Here is a 21399-nt window from a genome sequence, read left to right as displayed (position 1 = left end):
CAGCACCAACACTTTGAATTGTGCTCGGAAACGTCCTGGGAGCCAATGCAGATCTCTCGGGACCGGTGTAATGTGGTCCCGGCAGCCACTCCCAGTCACCAGTCTCGCTGCAGCATTCTGGATTAATTGCAGTTTCCAGGTCACCTTTAAAGGTAGCCCCACATAGAGCGCATTGCAGTAGTCCAAGTGGGAGATAACTAGTGTTGGCTGGGGATGATGGGAACTGTAGTCTGCCACCATCAGGAAGGCACCACGCTGGGTACCTCTACTAGATGCTGCTGCTGCAGGTCAATGTAGTTGCTATGTTTTTGGACTCTCTTTTGGAATGTGGCTGTGGCCACTTCCGTGATAAGCTCCTGCCCTTCAGAATTTACCACTGTGCCATTGGTGATCAGTTCGAAGAACGCAGAAGTTGGATATTAAAATGCTGTTACCTTGGGCCCAAGCGTGTATCTTTGGCTGTTTTCATGCAAGTCCACCCATATATTCAAGAATCTCCACAATCAGTTCAAGGGATCACAGACTAGAGTCTGGCTGTGTCTCCAGGCTTTGAATGTAGCTTGCCAGGGAAAGTCCCCTTTACAGATGAGTCCTGAGCAGGATTTATGCAGATGGATTCCAACTTGGGAGAAAGGAGAGATGTGGATATATTAACATAATTAATGATGGCAGACCTGTAGAGTTGAGTAGAGCTTACTCCCAGGTGCTGCAGCCTTAAATTCAATTCAGCTGCTTTTTCTTTGTGCAGATCTTTCCCTCGCATATTCATATAAAAAGAGGAAATGAATACCTTGCATTTTTTCTGCTGGTGAATTGGATACACTTTCTACCCATCTTTCCAAACTGAGTGTGGTTTTGGGAGCATGTGAAACCACTCCTTTGATTTCAAAGGATATTCCCAAATTTCGTGTGTGCTTCAGATCTCCTTGCTGTGCTTTGATTTTGTGTTTTTATCTTGTACTTTTATGCTGTGAACCGCCCATCTACAGAGGAAGGGCAGAACGCAAATTTAATAAAAATAAATTTTAAAAATTCTGTGCACAAGCTAATAACTTCTGTATGTGGGGGGGGGGGCACGTGCGCGTGTGCACACACATGCACGCTGCTTTTTTTACAGCAGAAACTTGATAATTGAAACACGTACATAATTATGTGTGGGCTTAAAAGTCACCACATCTATAAGCATCTTAAAGTCCATTGTGTGCCAAGCTGTATCTTGTGATCTAAAACTGGCTTAAAGCTGCACAGCTTCCCCCCCCCCCCCCCGTGGTCATGATCTGAAAACAGGCATAGGCAAACTCAGCCCTCCAGATGTTTTGGGACTACAACTCCCATCATCCCTAGCTAACAGGGCCAGCGGTCAGGGATGATGGGAATTGTAGTCTCAAAACATCTGGAGGGCTGAGTTTGCCTATGCATGATCTAGGATGACTCTGGAGAGGAGCCAGTTTTCACTGCTGCCCTTCATTCAGCTTGTGCATCCAGTTGCTGCTTTCCCCACTATTAAAACCATTGTTTAAATTCTTGAACCTACACCTACACCTGTGGGACACTTTCTCACAGAAGTGCGCATGTACCTGAACCTGTGAATTGTGGGTGTGGGTGTCATTGCGAGTGGAGAGTCCATTCTGAAAAAAAGGGGCTTCACCTCCACAGAGTTTGGTTCTCATTGCGGTTCTTGTTTTTTCAGGAGTCTGCTGCTGCTGTGCGGCCTTGCGCCCCCGTTACAAGCGCCTGGTAGATAACATATTCCCCGAAGATCCAAAAGTAAGCGAGCCCTTGCAGTCCATGTTTTAATTTGGGGTGGGGTGGGGGAGGGGTTGTAGGGAGTTTTGAGGTTTTCGTGTTCAGGCAATTTTTTTATTTTTAGCTTTTGTTTAAAGATGTTATCTTGGTAAGGTTGGCCAGCTGGCCACTTCAGCATTGTGAAATCACCCAGGTTGTGATGCTAAGTAAGATAGCACTAGTTGTGGGTATGGATATAGCTGCACACGTCGTATGAGTTTCACACAATATACCATATCTTTCACGCTATAAGACGCACCAGACCATAAGACGCACCTAGTTTTTGGAGGAGGAAAACAAGAAAAAAAATGTTCTGAATCCCAGAAGCCAGAACAGCAAGAGGGATCGCTGCACAGCTGTTCTGGCTTCTGGGATAGCTGTGCGAAGCTTCTTCAGGGCAGTGGGATGAAGGCTCCCCCTGCCCTGAAGAGGCTTTGCGTGGCTAAGCCAGAAGCCAGAACAACAAGAAGGACCACTGCGCAGCGATCCCTCTTGCTGTTCTGGCTTCTGAGATAGCTGCGCAGCCTGCATTCGCTCCATAAGACACACACACATTTCCCCTTACTTTTTAAGAGGGGAAAAGTGCGTCTTATAGAGCGAAAAATGCGATAGTTTAAAGTGTATGCTTTGCTGAGACTAGCCTCGTAAGTCTCATAAAATCAACTGTAGTAAATATCAGCTTGTACAATACAAACCACTTAAATTTATCTTTAAAGTTGTTTCCTTGAACTCTCTCTCACCTGTGCAGGATGGCCTTGTCAAAGGAGATATGGAGAAACTGACCTTCTATGCCGTCTCTGCTCCTGAGAAGCTTGATCGGATCGGTGCCTATTTAGCAGAGAGGCTGAGCAGAGATGTTGTCAGACACCGCTGTGGGTAAGATTTCTGCTGACACCCACTTCAAATCTTGCCTCTCATTTCCCCCGCCAGTACTGGCCTCCTTTCCTGTGGCAAACCCCCCAAGCAAGGAGGCTGTGTGATGTTTGTGCTCACCTTTCTGCATGCAGGTATGTCTTCATTGCCATGGAAGCCCTAGACCAGCTGCTCATGGCTTGCCATTCTCAAAGTATCAAGCCGTTTGTGGAGAGCTTCCTCCACATGGTGGCCAAGCTTCTGGAGTCCGGAGAGCCGAGGCTGCAAGTCCTGGGAACCAACTCGGTGAGTGAACGCTCCTTGGGTCCCCCACTTGGTTCTCCTACTGTCTGGAGTCAGTTTAGTTGCTCTGGCATGGCCTTTGGGGAGCTGCACAGAGGATATGGCTAGGAAGAAGCATAGATGAATGCAGTTACTTCCCAACCCCTGGTCATGTGACCAAACTGCATACCTTCTTCCCTGGTTATGATTCTGACTAGCCACATGTCGTCCCTGAGCCTCCCCTGACTGCATACCATGAGATGGATTGTGCCCCTCTTAAAAATGAAGTGGGTGATTACTGGAGACAGAGCCTTTTCTGTGGTGGCTCCTCACTTTTGGGAGATCTCCCCTTCGAGGCCCCCTCTCTCATGTAGGCACCCGGCAAAAACATTTCTGTTTCCTGCAACTTTAAATAACTTCTAACGTAAGCATCCTTTAATTTATAGGTGGATTGCTTTCGCCCTCAGTTTTAATCTGGCTATTTGCCGTACAGTTTGTATACATGGTTGTTGTTGCTATTTTCGATGTTCCTTTTGGTTTCCTATTACTACTCTACTACCCAGGGAACATAAATCTGTGCTGAAGGTATGGGATATAAATTTAAAAATATTGGTGGGATAATGGCGGGTTCTTAAGCATAGAAGGGGGAATAAGAAACTTTAATCCACATCTGGTGGATTAAGGCAGGCCCTGATCAATGACTCCCTCAGAGACACAGGTTAGGAAGAAAGAAACCCTTCCCTCTGGCCATGGTTTTTGTGGAAGGTGTGAGTTGGCTACTTAGAAAGCCTTGCAGGAGATGTGGGTTTCCCTTTGACTAGCCATCACCTAGAAGACTGAGAAGAAGACCCTTTTCTTTCTGCCCATCTGATGCTCCATTAAGGTTATTTGCTTGCTTGTCTGAGATTTTTCTGTGCCACCTGACAGGGCTAGAAATCCACTCTCTATATTTCTCCAGCAGATCTGTGCAAGCCTTTAAATAGAAGCTTAGCTTGCCCTTTATTTTCCAAGTGAAAGGTATTCTGTTCCCTACTGCATTAGTGATGAGCCCGGAGTGCCTTCTGCATTTGCACTCCCGACTGTCCCGCCTGTGATACCGTTTCACGGTAACAGAATCCAGTCTCCAAAGTGTAGGAGTGTATTGCAGCAAGCAAGGAGTAGCTGAAATGGAGTCAAGAAAGTTTTGAGAGTCGGGCCTGGTCCGAGGATAGGGACAGCCAACAGGACCAATGTGAGGGTAAGGGTCTTGTGAGCCCAGGTTGGTTCAGCTCAAGTGCTGTATCAGGGATGCGCCAGGTCTGCCTTGGGTTACTTTTATGTATTTAAAATATTTACATCCTCTTTCAGTTTCAACAAAATGTACAAGGAGCTTCCAAAACAACACAAAACCTCATTTAAAAGCCAATAAAACCAACATACCAAATAAATAACACAATTTCTGGATAATTTCAACTGTAGTCGGGGATTGCAGCATTTTGGCGCTGGGTGATGCCAACTTTCTGATTGCTTTGAAGCTGTACGGAATCCTCTCTGTTTCTCCTACCTCTTCTGCAGTTTGTCAAATTTGCAAACATTGAGGAGGACACGCCTTCCTATCACCGCCGCTATGACTTCTTTGTGTCTCGCTTCAGTGGCATGTGTCACTCCTGCCACAGTGACCCGGAAATACGGGACGAGTAAGTAACAATATGCGGCGAAGGGATGGGAGCACTTTCTGGTATCTGCTCTCTAAATTACCAGGCTACTGAGAATCTCTGCGATGGCAAAGCCCTCCATTCATGCTCTGCCAAGCACCGTCAATGGAGTTTAATTCATGTACCCTTTTCAGAGAGTATTGAGTCTTTCTGCTGAGGTTTGCCGGGGAAGCCTCTGCCAAACTAAAAAGCTCTTGTAGCTTAAACCAAGTATCCAAGAGTCCATGAAGCTCAATACCCAAATGATAGTCATCTGAGATGGGCTGTTACCCTAGGGATGGGGGCAAACATAAGTAAATAATAACCTGAGCCACTTTGCTTTGGAAAATGTATTCATCATGTTTTTATCTCTTTGAGCATTGAACTGTTGGAGAGAACATTCTGCCAGTTGGAAGCAAAAGGGGATGTTGAGAGTGCTGGTGGACTGGGCTGTTGTTGTTTTTTTGTAAGAACGAATGCTGTTTGATTGTTTAAATGTATATTCATAAATCAGCACTTTAAAGAAACACAGAAGGTGGCTGGGGCACTAGAAGCAGGGCGGGAAGGATAAAACTGACCTAGAAAACTGCTTTCCTTGCGGGAGCAGGTATGCCCATCATTCGTTGAATGAGGTTAGGGTGAAACTGGGCAAAAGAAAAGGAAAAAGTCCTGCTGGCTCCTGTCTTTGTATGCTTGAGTCTGGACCTGGATGTCCTCGAGAGCCAGTGTGGTGTAGGGGTTAAGAGCGGTTGACTCGTAATCTGGGGAACCGGGTTCGCGTCTCCGCTCCTCCACATGCAGCTACTGGGTGACCTTGGGCTAGTCACACTTCTCTGAAGTCTCTCAGCCTCACTCACCTCACAGAGTGTTTGTTGTGGGGGAGGAAGGGAAAGGAGAATGTTAGCCGCTTTGAGACTCCTTCGGGTAGTGATAAAGCGGGATATCAAATCCAAACTCTTCTTCTTCTTCTTCTTCTCCTCATGTGTCTTCATCAAATATACATGCCTGCATAGAGATATTTGCTCACTGGTCTCAGTAATCAGATTGGCTAGCCCTGCTGTCTTTGGGCTTAAGCTCTGGGCTTTCCATCTTCCACAGAACTGTAGAGTTGGAAGGGATGCCCAAGGTTCCCCTACTCAAACCCCCTGCAGTGCAGGGATCACATCTAAAATGCAGGGATCCTGTAGCTTTCCTTTCTATGAAAATTCCATTGTTTCATGTGCCAGGATCCGAATTGCTGGAATCAGGGGCATCCAGGGGGTGGTTCGCAAAACCGTAAACGACGAGCTCCGAGCCACCATATGGGAGCCTCAGCATATGGACAAGATTGTTCCCTCGCTGCTTTATAATATGCAGAAGATTGAAGATGTCGACAGGTATGTCTGTCTCTCGGGGGGGGGGGCTTTGCTGGCCCTGAGGAGGAGGAGGAGAGGGGTTAGGTGTGGGCAGGAGGTGCTGTGGCTGCATCATCTGTCATGGCAGTGAAGCACAATGTCAGAGCCTGGCAACCCTGTCCAAGTGTGTGTGTGCCTGTTTTTGCAGCCGGATTGGGCCACCCTCCTCTCCAACAGGAGGTGATAAAGAGGAGAACCCAGCTGTGCTGGCTGAGAATTGCTTCAGGGAGCTGCTGGGCCGCGCCACCTATGGGAACATGAATAATGCTGTGAGACCAGTCTTTGCGTAAGCATCTGTTTACTTATGTACTTTACTACATTTTTACCCTGCCCTTCCTCCCTAAGGAGCCCAGGGCAGCAATGCTAATGTTATATGTAAAGTAATAATGTAATGTTAAAGCAATACAGCAACAATCAAAACATATTTAAAAACAATTAAAAGCAACCACAACCTGCAGCTTGTAATTTCAAGGTTAGCAGGAATAGTATCTTTCAGCCATCAAATGCCTGAGTAAAGAGAAATGTTTTTACCTTTCCCTTGAATGTTAATGATGAGGACGACAGGAGCACCACAACAGGGAGGGCTTTTCGCAAATGAGGAACCACCACCGAGAAGGCCCTGCCATGGGTCAGTGCCAACTGGGCAAAAGCCAGTGGCAGCAGCAGCAGCACCAACAGGGTCTCTCCTGCCTATCTTAGGGCCTGAGAGGTTTGTGCTGGAAATCTCCAGAATCCTCTAAGCGTTTCGTGGGGCAGGAAATGCCTTTGAAATAGTTGGCAAAACTCCCTCAAGGTTGGCTGTGGCTGCTGAAAAGTCCCGAGAACACTATCTTTCCCTCAGCTGTTCTGATCTTCCATATTGCTATATAACCAGTGCTTTTTTTTCTAGGAGTACACAGGGGTACACATACCCCTAAACATTTTGTGAATCTAATAAGTTTGGCCTCATTGAGGGGTAGTATTTCAATATGAGTAGGAAAATGAGAATACCCCTCAATGTTTTTTTAAAAGAAAACAAGCACTGTATATACTGCCTCCCCTGGTATGCCCTGCAGAGGACTTTAAGGTCCATGAATAATCATACTTTAGAGGTCCCGGGCCCTAAGGAAGTCAAATTATCCTCCACCAGGGCCAGGGCCTTCTCAGTGATGGCTCCGACCTGGTGGACTGATCTGTCCCATGAGACCAGGGCCCTGCAGGATTTAACTTCCTTCCACAGGGCCTGGCTTTCAATTTGAACTTAGCCTGATCTTTTATTCCCCTTCCTTCCCTCCCTCTCCCCTTTTTATGAAGATTCCCTACTCTGGGATCCTACAGCTAATTCTCCCCTGGTCTCCTCGCTGGCCCAAATAGGACTAATTTAGCCAGCTAGCCCTGGTGATCATCTAAAGTTTATTGGATGGATTTCCCCCAAAATTGATTTTTAATTCTGAATTTATTGTTATTCACATTTTATACTATATTTCATGCTGTTTTTTGTTGCAACAATTAAGTGTTTTAAATTTGTTGCTAGCCACCCTGAGCCTGGTTTTCTGAACCGGGAAGGGCGGGGTATAAATAAAAATTATTATTATTAATTAATTAATTAATTAATTAATTAATATATAACTGTGTCCCATGAGCCAAAAGCCAATCCTGAAGATGTACTTATCCAAAAGAACAAAAAGCAGCTTGGTGTAGTGGACAGAGTACGGACTTTGACTGTGTCCAGTCCTCATTTAGGTTGGCTCTGAGCAGGTTACTTAACCTGCCTTCCTGGATTAATATCAGGATGAAAATAGGATGGCCCTGTGTGTGCAGGATACAATACATATCCAAATAAAATCCCCCCACATTCAGCTTCAATAGGCGATGCTGTATGTGATGATATGGGATCGCCCCCTTCCTGCCTGTGCTCCTCAATTTGAATACATCAAGTTTTCCTTGTTCATCATCCTTGCTGGTTGAAATTCCAGCCAGCAAGCCAGATGGTGCAGCGACATTTGGTACAGCCATTTGCTGCTTAATACTCCTTGCATCCGCACAGCGGAGGACGGAGGATGCTCTGGAACAGCCAGTGGCTGTTGTGCTTCCGTGATTTTCTTGGGCTGAGGACAATGCGGCAGGAGCCCTTTCCTCCTGGATAGAATGGGGAAGCAACAGCAAAGAGAGGGAAGAGGGCGGAGATAATCCCTGGAAGAGAAAGCTTTGTGGTTGAAACAGGAGCCTGCCTTCCAAGTCACCATCTTTAAAATCCCTGGCATGCAAGTAATGATCTGGAGGTTACTCATCAGCCAGGAGTCTTTACATAGTTTGACATTCAGCAATCTTCTTTGCTCACATCAGTTACAAAGGGCAAATAGTTTGTGATTTGCCCCTTCTGATGTGCAGCCTTGATCCTTTCTTGGTCACTTTGTAGGAATATTTTGAAGGGGGAACCTGCAATTTACATAACCATGCACCCCCTCATAGCTCTTACACTAAGCACATGGACATCTGTACAAAAATGCTGGGACGCGGGTGACGCTGTGGGTTAAATCACAGAGCCTAGGACTTGCTGATCAGAAGGTCGGCAGTTCGAATCCCCGCAATGGAGTGAGCTGCCGTTGCTCGGTCCCTGCTCCTGCCCACCTAGCAGTTCGAAAGCACGTCAAAGTGCAAGTAGATAAATAGGTACCACTCTGGCGGGAAGGTAAACGGCGTTTCTGTGTGCTGCTCTGGTTCGCCAGAAGCGGCTTAGTCATGCTGGCCATATGACCCGGAAGCTGTATGCCGGCTCCCTCGGCCAGTAAAGCGAGATGAGTGCCGCAACCTCAGAGTCGGCCACAACTGGACCTAATAGTCAGGGGTCCCCTTTACCTTTTTTAAAAAACGCACCTGGAGAAACATCCCTAAAAGTTCACCCCTCATTCCAGAACGCCTCAATTCCTTTAAATACAGTGTTTGCTTATTCATGCCAGCTTCTTCTTCTCAGAGTAATGCGACAGCCAAACTAGGATTTGACATCCGAATGAGCCCATTGTTAAATGTTGAAATTGCTACAGGTCCTTAATCATGGTTTGTTTTTAACAGACATTTAGACCATCACAGACTGTGGGACCCCAATGAATTTGCTGTCCACTGCTTCAAAATCATCATGTACTCCATACAGGTATGTTTACCCTGTACCTATTTCATAGTCAACAATAACCCATTAAGATAAAGAAGGAAGTTAGGGCTGGAACCAGCAGACGCCCCTCTGGATGTTTGCATGGTCAGACTTCTGCAACATTGGAGGGTCCATCATAATCATTTCAGGGGTGTTCATGCTGGAGAATTTATCATTAGCGTCTAGCTTCTGCCGTTTAACTCTCTTCTCTCAAGTTCCTGATTATTATTTTTTGTTGTGTTGTTGAAGGTAATATGTGTTGAGTATCTTTTCATGGTGTGGCAGGTTGAAAAATTGTTTCTGTTCTAGCAGGGTTTTCTGTTGACTGTTTTTCCTGTTCCTCCGTCTGTATGTTTAGTTTTATTTAACAGGATTTATATACCCCTTAATCTTCAAAATCTCTAAGCAGTTTACGTAGTATTAGTTGTTGTTTAGTCATTTAGTCGTGTCCGACTCTTCGTGACCCCCTGGACCAGAGCACGCCAGGCACTCCTGCCCTCCACTGCCTCCCACAGTTTGGTCAAACTGGTAGCTTCGAGAACACTGTCCCACCATCTCATCCTCTGTCGTCCCCTTCTCCTCGTGCCCTCCATCTTTCCCAACATAGTATTTAAAATACATAAATTACACACCCGCACACTTCCCCTGCCCTCTCTGCTTTTTAGTTTGCTAGATATATCTGTTTTATAGGTTGATTGTGAGCTACTCTAAGTGCCTCATACTCGGGTAGAGAGCTGGGATAAAATGTATTAAATATAGACAAAACTGAACTCACTATAGGTGCCAGGTTTTAGGGAAATACTGTTCAAAAACAGAAGGATAGATGAGAACATCCTAAAGATATTTGTTCCCTGCTGGACTGGAAATTAGTAGAGTTTGCTGTGAGGAGGAACTCCTTCCATCTGTTTTGAAATTCAAGCTCCCTTTACTGTGAAATTTAATTTTGTTCTTTCTGTTACATCAAATTCGTCTTCAAAACCCACAGCGCCTTTTCTGGACCGCCAATGAATATTTTGTGTACCCTCCCCCCTTTGTGCTCTTTATTCTTCAAACTCTGCCATCTCTCACTTTTATTGAAACGCCTCTTTAGAGTGTAATACAGCCTGGCTTATCCACTGGGTTCTCTGAAGCACCCAACTCCGGTGGTGTGCGAATGTGCCTTGGTATTATCAGTTAGAACGGCCAACTCTGGAGCCATAGCTGTAATTTTGAAGGGCTATAATGAGCTTTTGCTGTTTCCTTCCCCTTCCCAGGCGCAGTATTCTCATCATGTGATACAGGAAATCCTGGGGCACCTTGACTGCTGCAAACGAGACTCTCCCCGAGTTCGAGCTGGTATCATCCAGGTCCTTTTGGAGGCTGTGGCCATTGCTGCTAAAGGATCTATTGGTGAGACCGGTTAATTCAGGATGGCTTAAAAACCTGGGAGTTTTTAGAAGGGCTAGTTGGTTATGGAAATGTGGAATAGATAGTGCCATGTCTAATTCTGGTTTCCCTCCTCATATATCTACTTTCCCCCCGGTAGAAGAGCAGTAGATTACTGGAGTTACTGGTTTTTTTCCTTGTTTTTATTATGTATTTTGTGTTTTTGACTTGTATTTTAATGCTGTCCATTGCCCTGATGATAAGGATGAAGAGTGGTATACCACCACTACTACTACTACTACTACTATTACTATTATTACTATTATTAATTTTATAATTTTATTTTATTTTTATTATTTTGTTATATTAAAAATCATGCTCAGAATCTCCTTTTGGCAGCCTTGGGGCATGTGTGCTAAAGTTAATTGATCCCTTTCAAAGAGCTGTGACCGGAAGTAGCTCCAGTAAACAGAGGTGTGACCCAGCGTGCAAGGACTAATTACTGCTAATTGGTCTGCAGATAAAATGCAGGATCTGTAGGCAGAGAGAGAGAGAGAGAGAGAGAGAGAGAGAGAGAGAGAAGGAAGCCAAGTAGAAGTAGACCTGGCAGGAAGCCTCAGGCTCTTAGAGCAAAGGCAGGAGTCTCAGTGCGATTGTGAAGCAGGAGAGACGAGTGGTCCTTGGGGAAGAGGGTGAGCGAATGCCAGGATATTTTTGTGTGCGATAAATGGAGTCTCAGGAAGGGAGTCCTTGCGATGGAGCCTGGTGTCAAACTCACCGCGTGGAAGACGTGGGGGCCGCGGGATACCCAGATGGTAAGGATGCCCGTGTTGCAGAAGAGGCACCCTGTGGATTCTCCTGGTTGTCTTTCCGTTGTTGACTTCTACACGTTGTTTTTTCCCAGTTGGTGGGTGTTTTTAATTTGGCTTTTTCCAAAACAGAAACTTGGCGTGACAGATTGCTGGTTTGTTGGTCTTCTTTTGACTCTGGTGCTCGCTTGTTGCGACAAACTGCTTTTGTTGTTTGATTTTTTTGTTGCTCTGGAGTCTGAACTTAATGAGGAGTAAGAGGTGCAGAGTGTCCTCGTCCTAAAGCCCTGGAACCTCTCGGCTAGACAGCATGTTTTGCTCCACATGTGGGCGCTGGCATCTTTATCATGGAATTTGTACTTTGAAACATGCATGGGGCGGATTTAGGGATGTGCAAGCGGTGTGCACACGCTGATCACTGAAGCCAAGGGCGCAGGGTTTTGGGAAGGGGGCGCGAGGCTCTGACAGGATCCTAAAGTCCTCCCACCTCCTTCCCAAACCTTGTTAGTGCTTTCCCAGCTTTTGGGGAGGAGAAGAGAGGTCTCTAGAACACCATCAGAGCCTCGTGCCTCTTTCCCAAAGCCCCTGCAACTTGTTTACCTCCTTTGAGAGGGCAGTGGGGGGGAGGGGCTTGGCCGGAGGGAAGGAGTCAGATTTTGGCCTAGCACAGGACACCACATTACCCAAGTCTGCCACTGCATGCATGGATTTTAGAAACCCTCACCAAATCTGGAGGGAGTTCCTCCTGGCAGCTGGGTTCGCCTCATAGCCCCATCATAAAAGCTAAAGAGACCCCTGACCATTAGGTCCAGTCGTGGCTGACTCTGGGGTTGCTGCGCTCATCTTGCTTTAGTGGCCGAGGGAGCTGGCGTACAGCTTCCGGGTCATGTGGCCAGCATGACTAAGCCGCTTCTGGAGAACCAGAGCAGCGCACGGAAACGTCGTTTACCTTCCCACCAGAGCGGTACCTATTTATCTACTTGCACTTTGACGTGCTTTTGAACTGCTAGGTTGGCAGGAGCAGGGACCGAGCAACGGGAGCTCACCCCGTCATTGCGGGGATTCGTACCACCGACCTTCTGATCGGCAAGTCCTGGGCTCTGTGGTTTAACCCACAGCACCACCCGCGTCCCTTTATAGCCCCATCATAGCTCAGTGGTAAAGGGGGGGGCTCTGGCTTTGCACGCAGAAGGTCCCAGGTTCTATCTTTATTGGCATTTCCAGTTGCAAAAAGATTAGGAGAGCAGGGGAAAACACACACTTTCAGGCCACCTCTCAACCCCCCCATCTCAAAGCAAGAGCCTAGGCTAGGCTGGCCAACGCTGAGCTGTGTAGGTAAGGAGCCTGGCCTGGTCTACAGCAGAGGGAAATGTGTTTGATGGCACCTTGAGGCTGGATACAGTTTGTGCTCCCCTATCACAACTGTCTGCATCCTGGCCCAGTTATGAGAGTGCTGGCCTCACACACGAAGCGGAACACTGTGGGTACACAGGCGTGCGTAGAGGGGCTCACAGACACCTGTTAGAACATGATAAAGGGTATTTTCCAAATACTGCTGCAGGCAAGATTTTACAGTGGATGCTCGGGTTGCGAACGTGATCTGTGCGGGAAGCACGTTTGCAACCTGCAACATCCACAACTCTCAGCACTACGTCTGTGCATGCGCGGATTGAAATTCGGCGCTTCTGCACATGCACAAAGCGCGATTTAGTGCTTCTGCGCATGTGCAAGTGCCGAAACCCCGAAGTAACCCGTGCCAGTACTTCCGGGTTCGGCGTGGTGCGCAACCTGAAATTGTGCAACCCGAAGCGTCTGTAACCCAAGGTATGACTATATACTGTCATGGATACTTTCATTGATATGCCTGCATTGCAGGAATCTAGTCCAACCTTCAGGGTCCCTTCCAACTCTATGATTCTATACCCTGGTAGGGAAGCTGCACATAGATATTGATGTCGGGGAAAATATCAAAACATTTACCTGATGTTTGGGAGCCTGTCATGCAGTTCTTATATTTCGCTGGAAGCAACCAAGAGTGGGTGGGTATCATCGTCATCATGTTCTGTATATGGACTTTATGTATTCCTCAGTTTTTATTATATTATTCATGGTTATTTTATTGTTAACTGCCCTTGGATATTTGGAAAATACAGTGGTGCCTCGCAAGACGAAAAGAATCTGTTCTGTGATTCTCTTCGTCTAGCGTTTTTTTTGTCTTGCGAAGCAAGCCCATTGACGGATTAGAGGATTAGCGCTATTAGCGACTTTTAGCGGCTTATCAGCTTATTGGATCAGCTGATAAGCGGCTTAGCGGCTTAGAAAAAGGGGGGGAGGAAAAAAACCCCGCAGGAACTCGCAAGACATTTTCGTCTTGCGAAGCAAGCCCATAGGAGATTCGTTTTGCGAAGCACCTCCAAAACGGAAAACTCTTTCGTCTAGTGAGTTTTCCGTCTTGCGAGGCATTCGTCTTGCAGGGCACCACTGTAAGTAAATAGCTTTTGCTTCTGACTTCCAATTTTGTGAAAGTTCCCTGTCCTTGGAAAACGAGATTCCGGCTGATGTGTTTGTCGTCTTTTGCACAGGCCCGACTGTCCTCGAGGTGTTTAACACGCTGCTGAAGCACCTGAGCTTGAGTGTGGATTTTGAACTGGGCCAAGACTCTGATGGCAAAGGTAGCCTCAACAGCCGCACAAAAGAGAGCGATGAAAAGATCGTCCAGAATGCCATCATTCAAACTATTGGTGAGTCAGTCAGATAATTCCCCCTTAGGTGGGTGTATGTTAGCAAAAAATTGAAATCCTGTGTTGCATTTTTTTTGGGGGGGGGAGCTTCATAATGGAGCTGAGCTTTTGAACCCAGGTCCTCACCACAAGGACTGTAGCTATGACACCAGCCACCACACTGGTTTCATCTTGCAAAGTGCTTAGAAGAACTTTCTACCAAGATGGGATGCAGTTCAGTGCTTCTGTTCTGTTTCGAGAAATTGGGTCATTTCACCTTGGGAATAACAGACATTTGTGGGGCTCAGAATAAACCTAGCCTTTCTAAGAGACCTCTCAGAAGAAAACCACAATGGGAGCTGGCCTGGTCTGGGTGACCAGCTCCTCTCCTCCTTCCCAGCCGTGCGCTGGCTTCAACGCTTCATTTCTGGGTTTTTTAAGCCAGAGCTGCCTGTTACATCCAAACCAGGAAACGCAGGCCTAATGACTGTCTTAATGTCAAGATTAACTAACATTTAAAGCAGATTTTCTCAGTTTGGGCATCAGGGAACACTGGAATGAAGTGCTCTGAAGCCCACATGGGAGGGGAGGAAAGCTTGGGCCAGACTCTCATTCCCAGCTTCATAAACTGGGGGAGATTGTCCAAACCAGACGAGTGACTCAGATTTGTTATCACAAGACAGCCGTTATTTCAGAAGATCTGGTGGGAGGAAGACAGTGATGTGGACTCTCTTGAATTCTCTGGCCTTCTCTGTTTTATGAACAGATGGCCCAGCGTTGCCTCATCCTTCCCTTTTCCGTTCCGTAGGTTTCTTTGGCAGCAACCTCCCAGATTACCAGCGCTCCGAAATAATGATGTTCATTATGGGGAAGGTCCCTGTGTTTGGGTCAGCATCTCAGACTGTGGACACCAGCCAGTTGGGGTTTGTACTTTCCCTCTTGCCTGTTCCAGAACTCTGGTGGCAGAGCTGATGCTCTTAAAACTGTGGCTTCCTTTTGCGGCTCTTGCTGTCTTTGCAATTCGATTGGCTTTGAGGGAAGATGATCCCTTGTTGAACCCTTAGGGATACGGTTAGCTATAAATAAAAAACAATTAAGTACCTGCAATTGATCGTTTCCCCCAGTATGCACATACTAAGTATTCAGGTGTGGGAATGAGGATTACGGTAGATCCAAAGGCCTCCCAGGAAAAAATAATTCTGAAAGCAGGGAGAGAGGTGGCACTGCGTAGCCGACAGGTCTGGGAGTTCCAGACTCCAGGGGTGGCTGCCTGCAGAAGGAGAATGTGTGAGATTGCTTAAGAGAGGAGGTGATCTGAGGGTGACAGAATCGGGTGAGCATGGCTCACAAGCCCAGGAGGGCTTTGTTCACTGAGGATTGTCTCTGGTCCTGCCTTTCCCGACAGGCTTCCTGCAGAATAGCCCCAAGAACCAGAACAGTCATGCAGGAATAGTGAAGGAGGTCTTAGGGGGTTTGCAAGATGCATGCCTATAAGTCATTCTTGCCCTTACTTGTTGCCTCTGGTCATTTTCTGACTCCTTCCCACGGCATGTGTCAGCAGCAGCCCTGAGTTTGCACATGTGACTTATCAGTTGGTCCGTGTGTATCTCAGCGCTAGTATGGCAGGAATGGCCCTTCAGGGCGTTCTGTCACTCCAGGTATCAGTGGGCAGGAAGTGGTTGCCAGTAGTGAATCATAGCAAGAGATTAAAAATGGGATATTACACCTGCCGTAATGAACTTAGCTGGAATGTAAGCAGAAGGCGTCTGTGACATGCCTCTCCTCTCTTAGAGTTGACTCCTGGAATGCCATCTGGCAAAGAATTACAAAAAACATTGCTGCTCTCAGTGTTCTTTGCCAGTCTGTTCTGTATGCATCTGGGTATGGTGTGCGTGGCTTGAGAGATGGGTCTGGTAGGGTGTTTGCCACAGAGCGATGGGGACTTGCCCAAACTAAGTAGCCGGCCGTGGCTCTGGCTGGAAACAACATCAGAGGTGCAGCTTGCACTCAAAACATGCACAGCTCTAGTGAGTGAACTGGATCACGGAGCCATATTGATCTAAAGTACAGCTCTTTTCTGCTCCCCTCCAGGGATTTGGGAACCAGGAGGATTCAGATCATGTTGCTGCGGTCTTTGCTTATGGTAAGTCTGATAATGGCTCCGCAGAGGAGTATGGGTGTGTGTGTGTGTGTGTGTGTGTGTGTGTGTGTGATGTGTCTGTTTTCAGTGGGACACAGTCTCTAGGCTTTTGTCATGGAGTAGGATGCATGGATAAGTTAAAATATTTCGATTTCATTTCAGCTGTGGGTGAGAACTCTTGTTTTTATTATTTATCTATTACCCGCCCTTCACCCAGAAGTCCCAGGGTGGGTTGCAGTACCGAAATGCAACATTAAAAACAACTTTAAAATGAGGTGGGTCCTAAAAACGGCAGGTGGCGCTGTGGTCTAAACCACTGAGCCTATTGGGCTTCCCGATCGGAAGGTCGGCGGTTCAAATCTCCGCAACGGGGTGAGCTCCTGTTGCTCGGTCCCAGCTCCTGCCAACCTAGCAGTTTGAAAGCATGTCAAAGTGCAGGTAGATAAATAGGTACCACTCTGGCGGGAAGGTAAATGGCATTTCTGTGCGCTGCTCTGGTTTGCCAGAAGTGGCTTAGTCATGCTGGCCACATGACCCGGAAAAACTGTCTGCGAACAAACGCTGGCTCCCTCGGCCTGTAAAGCGAGATGAGCGCCGCAACCCCAGAGTTGCCTGTGACTGGACTGAACTGAACTGTCAGGGGTCCTTTACCTTTTTAGGTAAGAAGGAATCTCTCCTACCAACTGACCCACAGCTAAATTCACCCTCTTGTGGGGCATCTTGGGCCCACATGAGGAAGCGTGTCCACACGACCAGTCACCAAAATGGAGGGCTGGGTCACACAGGGCAGATTTCCAGGTCATGCATGGCGTTGAACAGGTGGCGAGAAGCCACCTGCTAGTTGTGCTCCCATACTCTTCCCTAAAGGCAGCTCCCCTGTGGGCCTTCTGCTCTTGTTGGAGCCCAGATCCCATCAGCCCTGACCGTGGGCCACGCTAGATGGAGCTGTTGGGAACAGGAATCCAAGAACAGTTGCAAGAGTGTCGCAGGTTAGCCATCTTCCCTGCTGTTGATTGACGGATTGATGGATTATATTTCTATGCCGCTTTTCGTTCGCATGAATCACAAAGCAGCTCGCAAGCAATAAATAACAATAACATAATAGAAAAACATATTGAATAATTAGCAAATCATCAGTAAAGCAATTGCAATCTATAAAACACTATTAACAAAACAACTGAAAAAAAGCCAAACAGTGTAATTGCATCAAAAGTCATGCTATGTGTAAACAGCAAAATATGATCCAGCCTCAGATATCTGGATTCACTGTGCAAACTGCTTAGGTATATATGAACTGCTGCTGCCATTCTGAATATTGTGGATGAGCAAGAACTGCGTCAGAAACACTTGCTGTGTCTTGAACCCCTTGGCAGGTCACCTCGGGGTACAATGCCAAAAGCATCATGACTGTTCTCTCAGCCCCGTTCCTGGATCCCCTGCTGTCCTCTTCGCTCACGGAAGACAGCGAGCTCCGGCAGCTCGTTCTAGAAGTACTACACAATCTTATTGACCGGCACGACAACAGAGCAAAGCTCAGAGGAATAAGGTAGGACCAAAAATGCCACTTTGCGTTAAACAGCCTCAGGAAAATGCAGTGATGATTGGCGCAGTTGCCTCAAAATTAACCTGTGAAATGGTTTTGCTGTATATAAACTAGGGCTGCAGTATTTTGACAAAAAGGTGCCTTCTGAGATTGCAAATCCTACCTTGAGAGTTATTTCCCTGTTTGCATGTATCATCAGAAGGCAAGTAATTGTCTTTAGAACTTGTTCCTTCTCATATGCAGATGTGTTCAGATTTAATTAATTAATCAATCATCTGACGCTTACACAGTTAATCAGTTAAGAGTTCTTTTAATTAGGTGTTAGACCTAACAGGGGGTTCCCACTGCCTCACTTTCTCTTGTGCTCCTTCCAGAAAAAATATGGAGAGTCACAACAAGAGGGGCATTTCAGTAGTGCTTCCCCAGGGGAACTTGACAGGCAGTTGCAATTAACATATTTTTATTTCCTTGCAAAGACTTTCGTTTTTGTTCAGGCTATTGAGCGTTGATACTTCAGCTCTTCTGCTGGAGCATTTTTCAGTTGGCTAACTTTATGGTGATTATGCTTATGATGATGTGATGTTTCTAACTTTTCCAGCAATTGTATGACTACTTTTGTGGTTCTTGTTTTAACTTCTGTGCATTTTTGTTTTTGAATTATAAGTCACTTTGAGACATTGTTGGTTTAAGGGGACTAATAATAATAATAATAATAATAATAATATAGTAATAAAATAATAATAAATGGCGTGGGTGGCACGGTGGGTTAAACCACAGAGCCTAGGACTTGCTGATCAGAAGGTCAGCGGTTTGAATCCCCGTGACGGGGTGAGCTCCCGTTACTCGGTCCCTGCTCCTGCCAACCTAGCAGTTCGAAAGCACATCAAAGTTCAAGTAGATAAATAGGTACCGCTCTGGCGGGAAGGTAAACGGCATTTCCGTGTGCTGCTCTGGTTCTCCAGAAGCGGCTTAGTCAGGCTGGCCACACGACCCAGAAGCTGTATGTGGACAAACGCTGGCTCCCTTGGCTTATAGAGCGAGATGAGCGCCACAACCCCAGAGTCGGCCACGACTGGACCTAACGGTCAGGGTCCCTTTACCTTTGCCTAATAATAAAATAATAATAATAATAATAATAATAATAATAATAATAATAATAATAGCGGCAACATAAATGCATGCAATCTCACTAAATGTCATATTGTATTAGCAATCTGTGTTCTATTCTGTATTGCTTTTGGTAAACATGGTTTCTTCTGGATTCTTCCTTTGAAGAGGACAAATTCTGCAGTTGTACCAGAATTTTTCATATAGGTATTTTTAAAAATGAACACTTGAGTATGTGACAAAAGAGAGCTGACCAGAGTTGTTCATGACCCACCCTATTCCCGTGACTATAATTTGTTTTAAACTCTTTTTAATATTAAAATTTAAATTGCTGTAACCTGTCCTGGGTCCTTATGGTTCAGAGCAGGTAAGAAATGGAAATAATAAGTTGATGATGATAAATTGTGAATTCTCTGGAATTGAACACAAACTTGGAAAAGATTGGGGGGGGGGAATTATAACTTGCATCTTCCTCTCAGCACACAATGATGATAATATGTTTTTTTGAAATTAAGAATGGTGTATTTGTTCCATATCTAGAATAATACCTGATGTGTCTGATCTGAAGATAAAGCGAGACAAAATTTCGCGGCAAGATGTGAGCTTCATGAAGAAGGTAATTGCAAGAAGCAGGAATCTTTTCCTTTGCTGAGTTCCTTCTGCATCCCTTAAAACACGTTGTCATTCTCCACTGATATGCTCTTACCTTCGAAAAATCCTCTCTACCTACTGCGTTTCCTGAGATTTCCCTCTCCTTCGCAGCACGGCCAGCAGCTGTACAGGCACGTTTACATGGGCTGCAAAGAAGTCGACAACGTGCATAAGAACTTTGAGCTGCTCTACACGTCTCTTGCTCTGATAACGATTGAACTCGCCAACGAAGAGGTGGTGACTGACCTCATCCGCCTGGCCATTGCCTTGCAGGTATGTGCAGCAGGAAGAGATAATAATAATAAGAATAATAAGAATAATAAGAATAATAAGAATAATAAGAATAATAAGAATACAGTGGTACCTCAGGTTAAATACTTAATTCGTTCCGGAGGTCTGTACTTAACCTGAAACTGTTCTTAACCTGAAGCACCACTTTAGCTAATGGGGACTCCTGCTGCCACCGCACTGCCGGAGCACGATTTCTGTTCTCATCCTGAAGCAAAGTTCTTAACCTGAAGCACTATTTCTGGGTTAGCGGAGTCTGTAACCTGAAGCGTACGTAACCTGAAGCGTACGTAACCCGAGGTACCACTGTAATAATAATAATAATAATAATAATAATAATAATAATAATAATAATAATAATAAATAAATAAATAAATAAATTTACCAGCCAGATGGGCAGGGTACAAATAATAAACCCAGCCAGATGGGTGGGGTACAAATAATAATTATTATTTGTACCCTGCCCATCTGGCTGGGTTTCTCCAGCCACTCTGGGCGGCTTCCAACAAAGATTAAAAATACATTAAAACATTACACATTAAAATCTTCCCTGAACAGGGCTGACTTCAGATGTCTTCAAAAATCCCAGGGGGGTGTACTTTGGCTGGAAACACGAGTTGTGCACGATCCAGAAATGTCTTCAAGCAGGTGTGTCGGTGCCTTTCAATGTTCTCCCTCTCCTTCCCCCCACCTTAAAGGATACTGCCATCTTGAACGAGGATAACCTGCCAATGTCTCACCGCTGCAGCATCATGGCGCTGGTCGCCGCGTACCTCAACTTCCTGAGTCAGATGATCGCAGTGCCTGCCTTCTGCCAGCATATCAGCAAGGTGCGCAGTTGTGCCTTCCTTTCGTCTTCCTACCCAGGGGTGACCAGTTTCCGTGATCTTGGGGGCCGTCTTGTTTCTGGGAGAAAGGGGCAGCAGAATGTGTGTCTTTTCTTGTTCTTTGGAGTTTTAATTGTGTGAACTTCCCTGGAATTAACCTGATGGACAGGAAGTACAGAGGTACCTCAGGTTAAGAACTTAATTCGTTCTGGAGGTCTGTTCTTAACCTGAAATTGTTCTTAACCTGAAGCACCACTTTAGCTAATGGGGCCTCCTGCTGCCACCGCTGCACGTTTTCTGTTCTCATCCTGAAGCAAAGTTCTTAACCTGAGGTACTATTTCTGGGTTAGTGGAGTCTGTAACCTGAAGCGTATGTAACCTGAAGCATATGTAACCCAAGGTACCACTGTATATAGATATTTTGAATGAACGAATATTAATATGCTTGCTGCATAATGCAGCCCCTTCATAATACTGCATAAAGCTCTGTAAGAGAGTTCGCCCCATCAAGTGACAATCCCATTAGAGGCTTGCCTGCTCCCTTAGTCTCTTGCAACACTGGAAAACAATTTCCCCCCTTACTGTCAGCAGACACCTCAGGACCTTTCTGTCTTTCTCTTTAGATTCCCACCTGATCAAACCTCCTTTTAAATCTTTCACAGGGAAGAAAGGCCATCAAGCTGTTCAACGTGCAAATTGAAAATTGAACCTTGACAAATTTGCATGTTTGATGATTTTTCTTCCCCCTGAAGGATCATGATCCTGCTTGTTGATGGTTCTGTAACCTGTGAGTCTTCCAGTGCATCCAGCAAAATCAGATTTTTGTGAACTGTTCA

The 21399-nt window shown here is 46.0% G+C and overlaps 1 protein-coding gene across 4 annotated transcripts in view; it reads left to right on the top strand.

Annotated features, from left to right (window-relative positions):
- Nucleotides 1-21399, top strand: part of LOC310713031 (protein EFR3 homolog A) — a 49141-nt gene that overhangs the window by 14570 nt on the left and 13172 nt on the right. For all 4 annotated transcript variants that reach the window (XM_083516657.1, XM_083516656.1, XM_083516655.1 and 1 more), the window contains 15 exons: nucleotides 1691-1767; nucleotides 2534-2661; nucleotides 2793-2943; nucleotides 4474-4595; nucleotides 5819-5968; nucleotides 6135-6272; nucleotides 9038-9116; nucleotides 10367-10502; nucleotides 13870-14028; nucleotides 14816-14930; nucleotides 16099-16150; nucleotides 17521-17693; nucleotides 19338-19413; nucleotides 19560-19721; nucleotides 20435-20566. In XM_083516657.1, coding sequence (XP_083372783.1) covers nucleotides 1691-1767; nucleotides 2534-2661; nucleotides 2793-2943; nucleotides 4474-4595; nucleotides 5819-5968; nucleotides 6135-6272; nucleotides 9038-9116; nucleotides 10367-10502; nucleotides 13870-14028; nucleotides 14816-14930; nucleotides 16099-16150; nucleotides 17521-17693; nucleotides 19338-19413; nucleotides 19560-19721; nucleotides 20435-20566 — 1850 coding nt within the window. The remainder of the gene's footprint in view (nucleotides 1-1690; nucleotides 1768-2533; nucleotides 2662-2792; nucleotides 2944-4473; nucleotides 4596-5818; nucleotides 5969-6134; nucleotides 6273-9037; nucleotides 9117-10366; nucleotides 10503-13869; nucleotides 14029-14815; nucleotides 14931-16098; nucleotides 16151-17520; nucleotides 17694-19337; nucleotides 19414-19559; nucleotides 19722-20434; nucleotides 20567-21399) is intronic.

The sequence above is a fragment of the Podarcis liolepis genome, assembly GCF_965112155.1.
Source record: "Podarcis liolepis genome assembly, chromosome: 8".
Taxonomy (NCBI): domain Eukaryota; kingdom Metazoa; phylum Chordata; class Lepidosauria; order Squamata; family Lacertidae; genus Podarcis; species Podarcis liolepis.
This window is presented reverse-complemented; position numbering and strand designations above follow the sequence as displayed.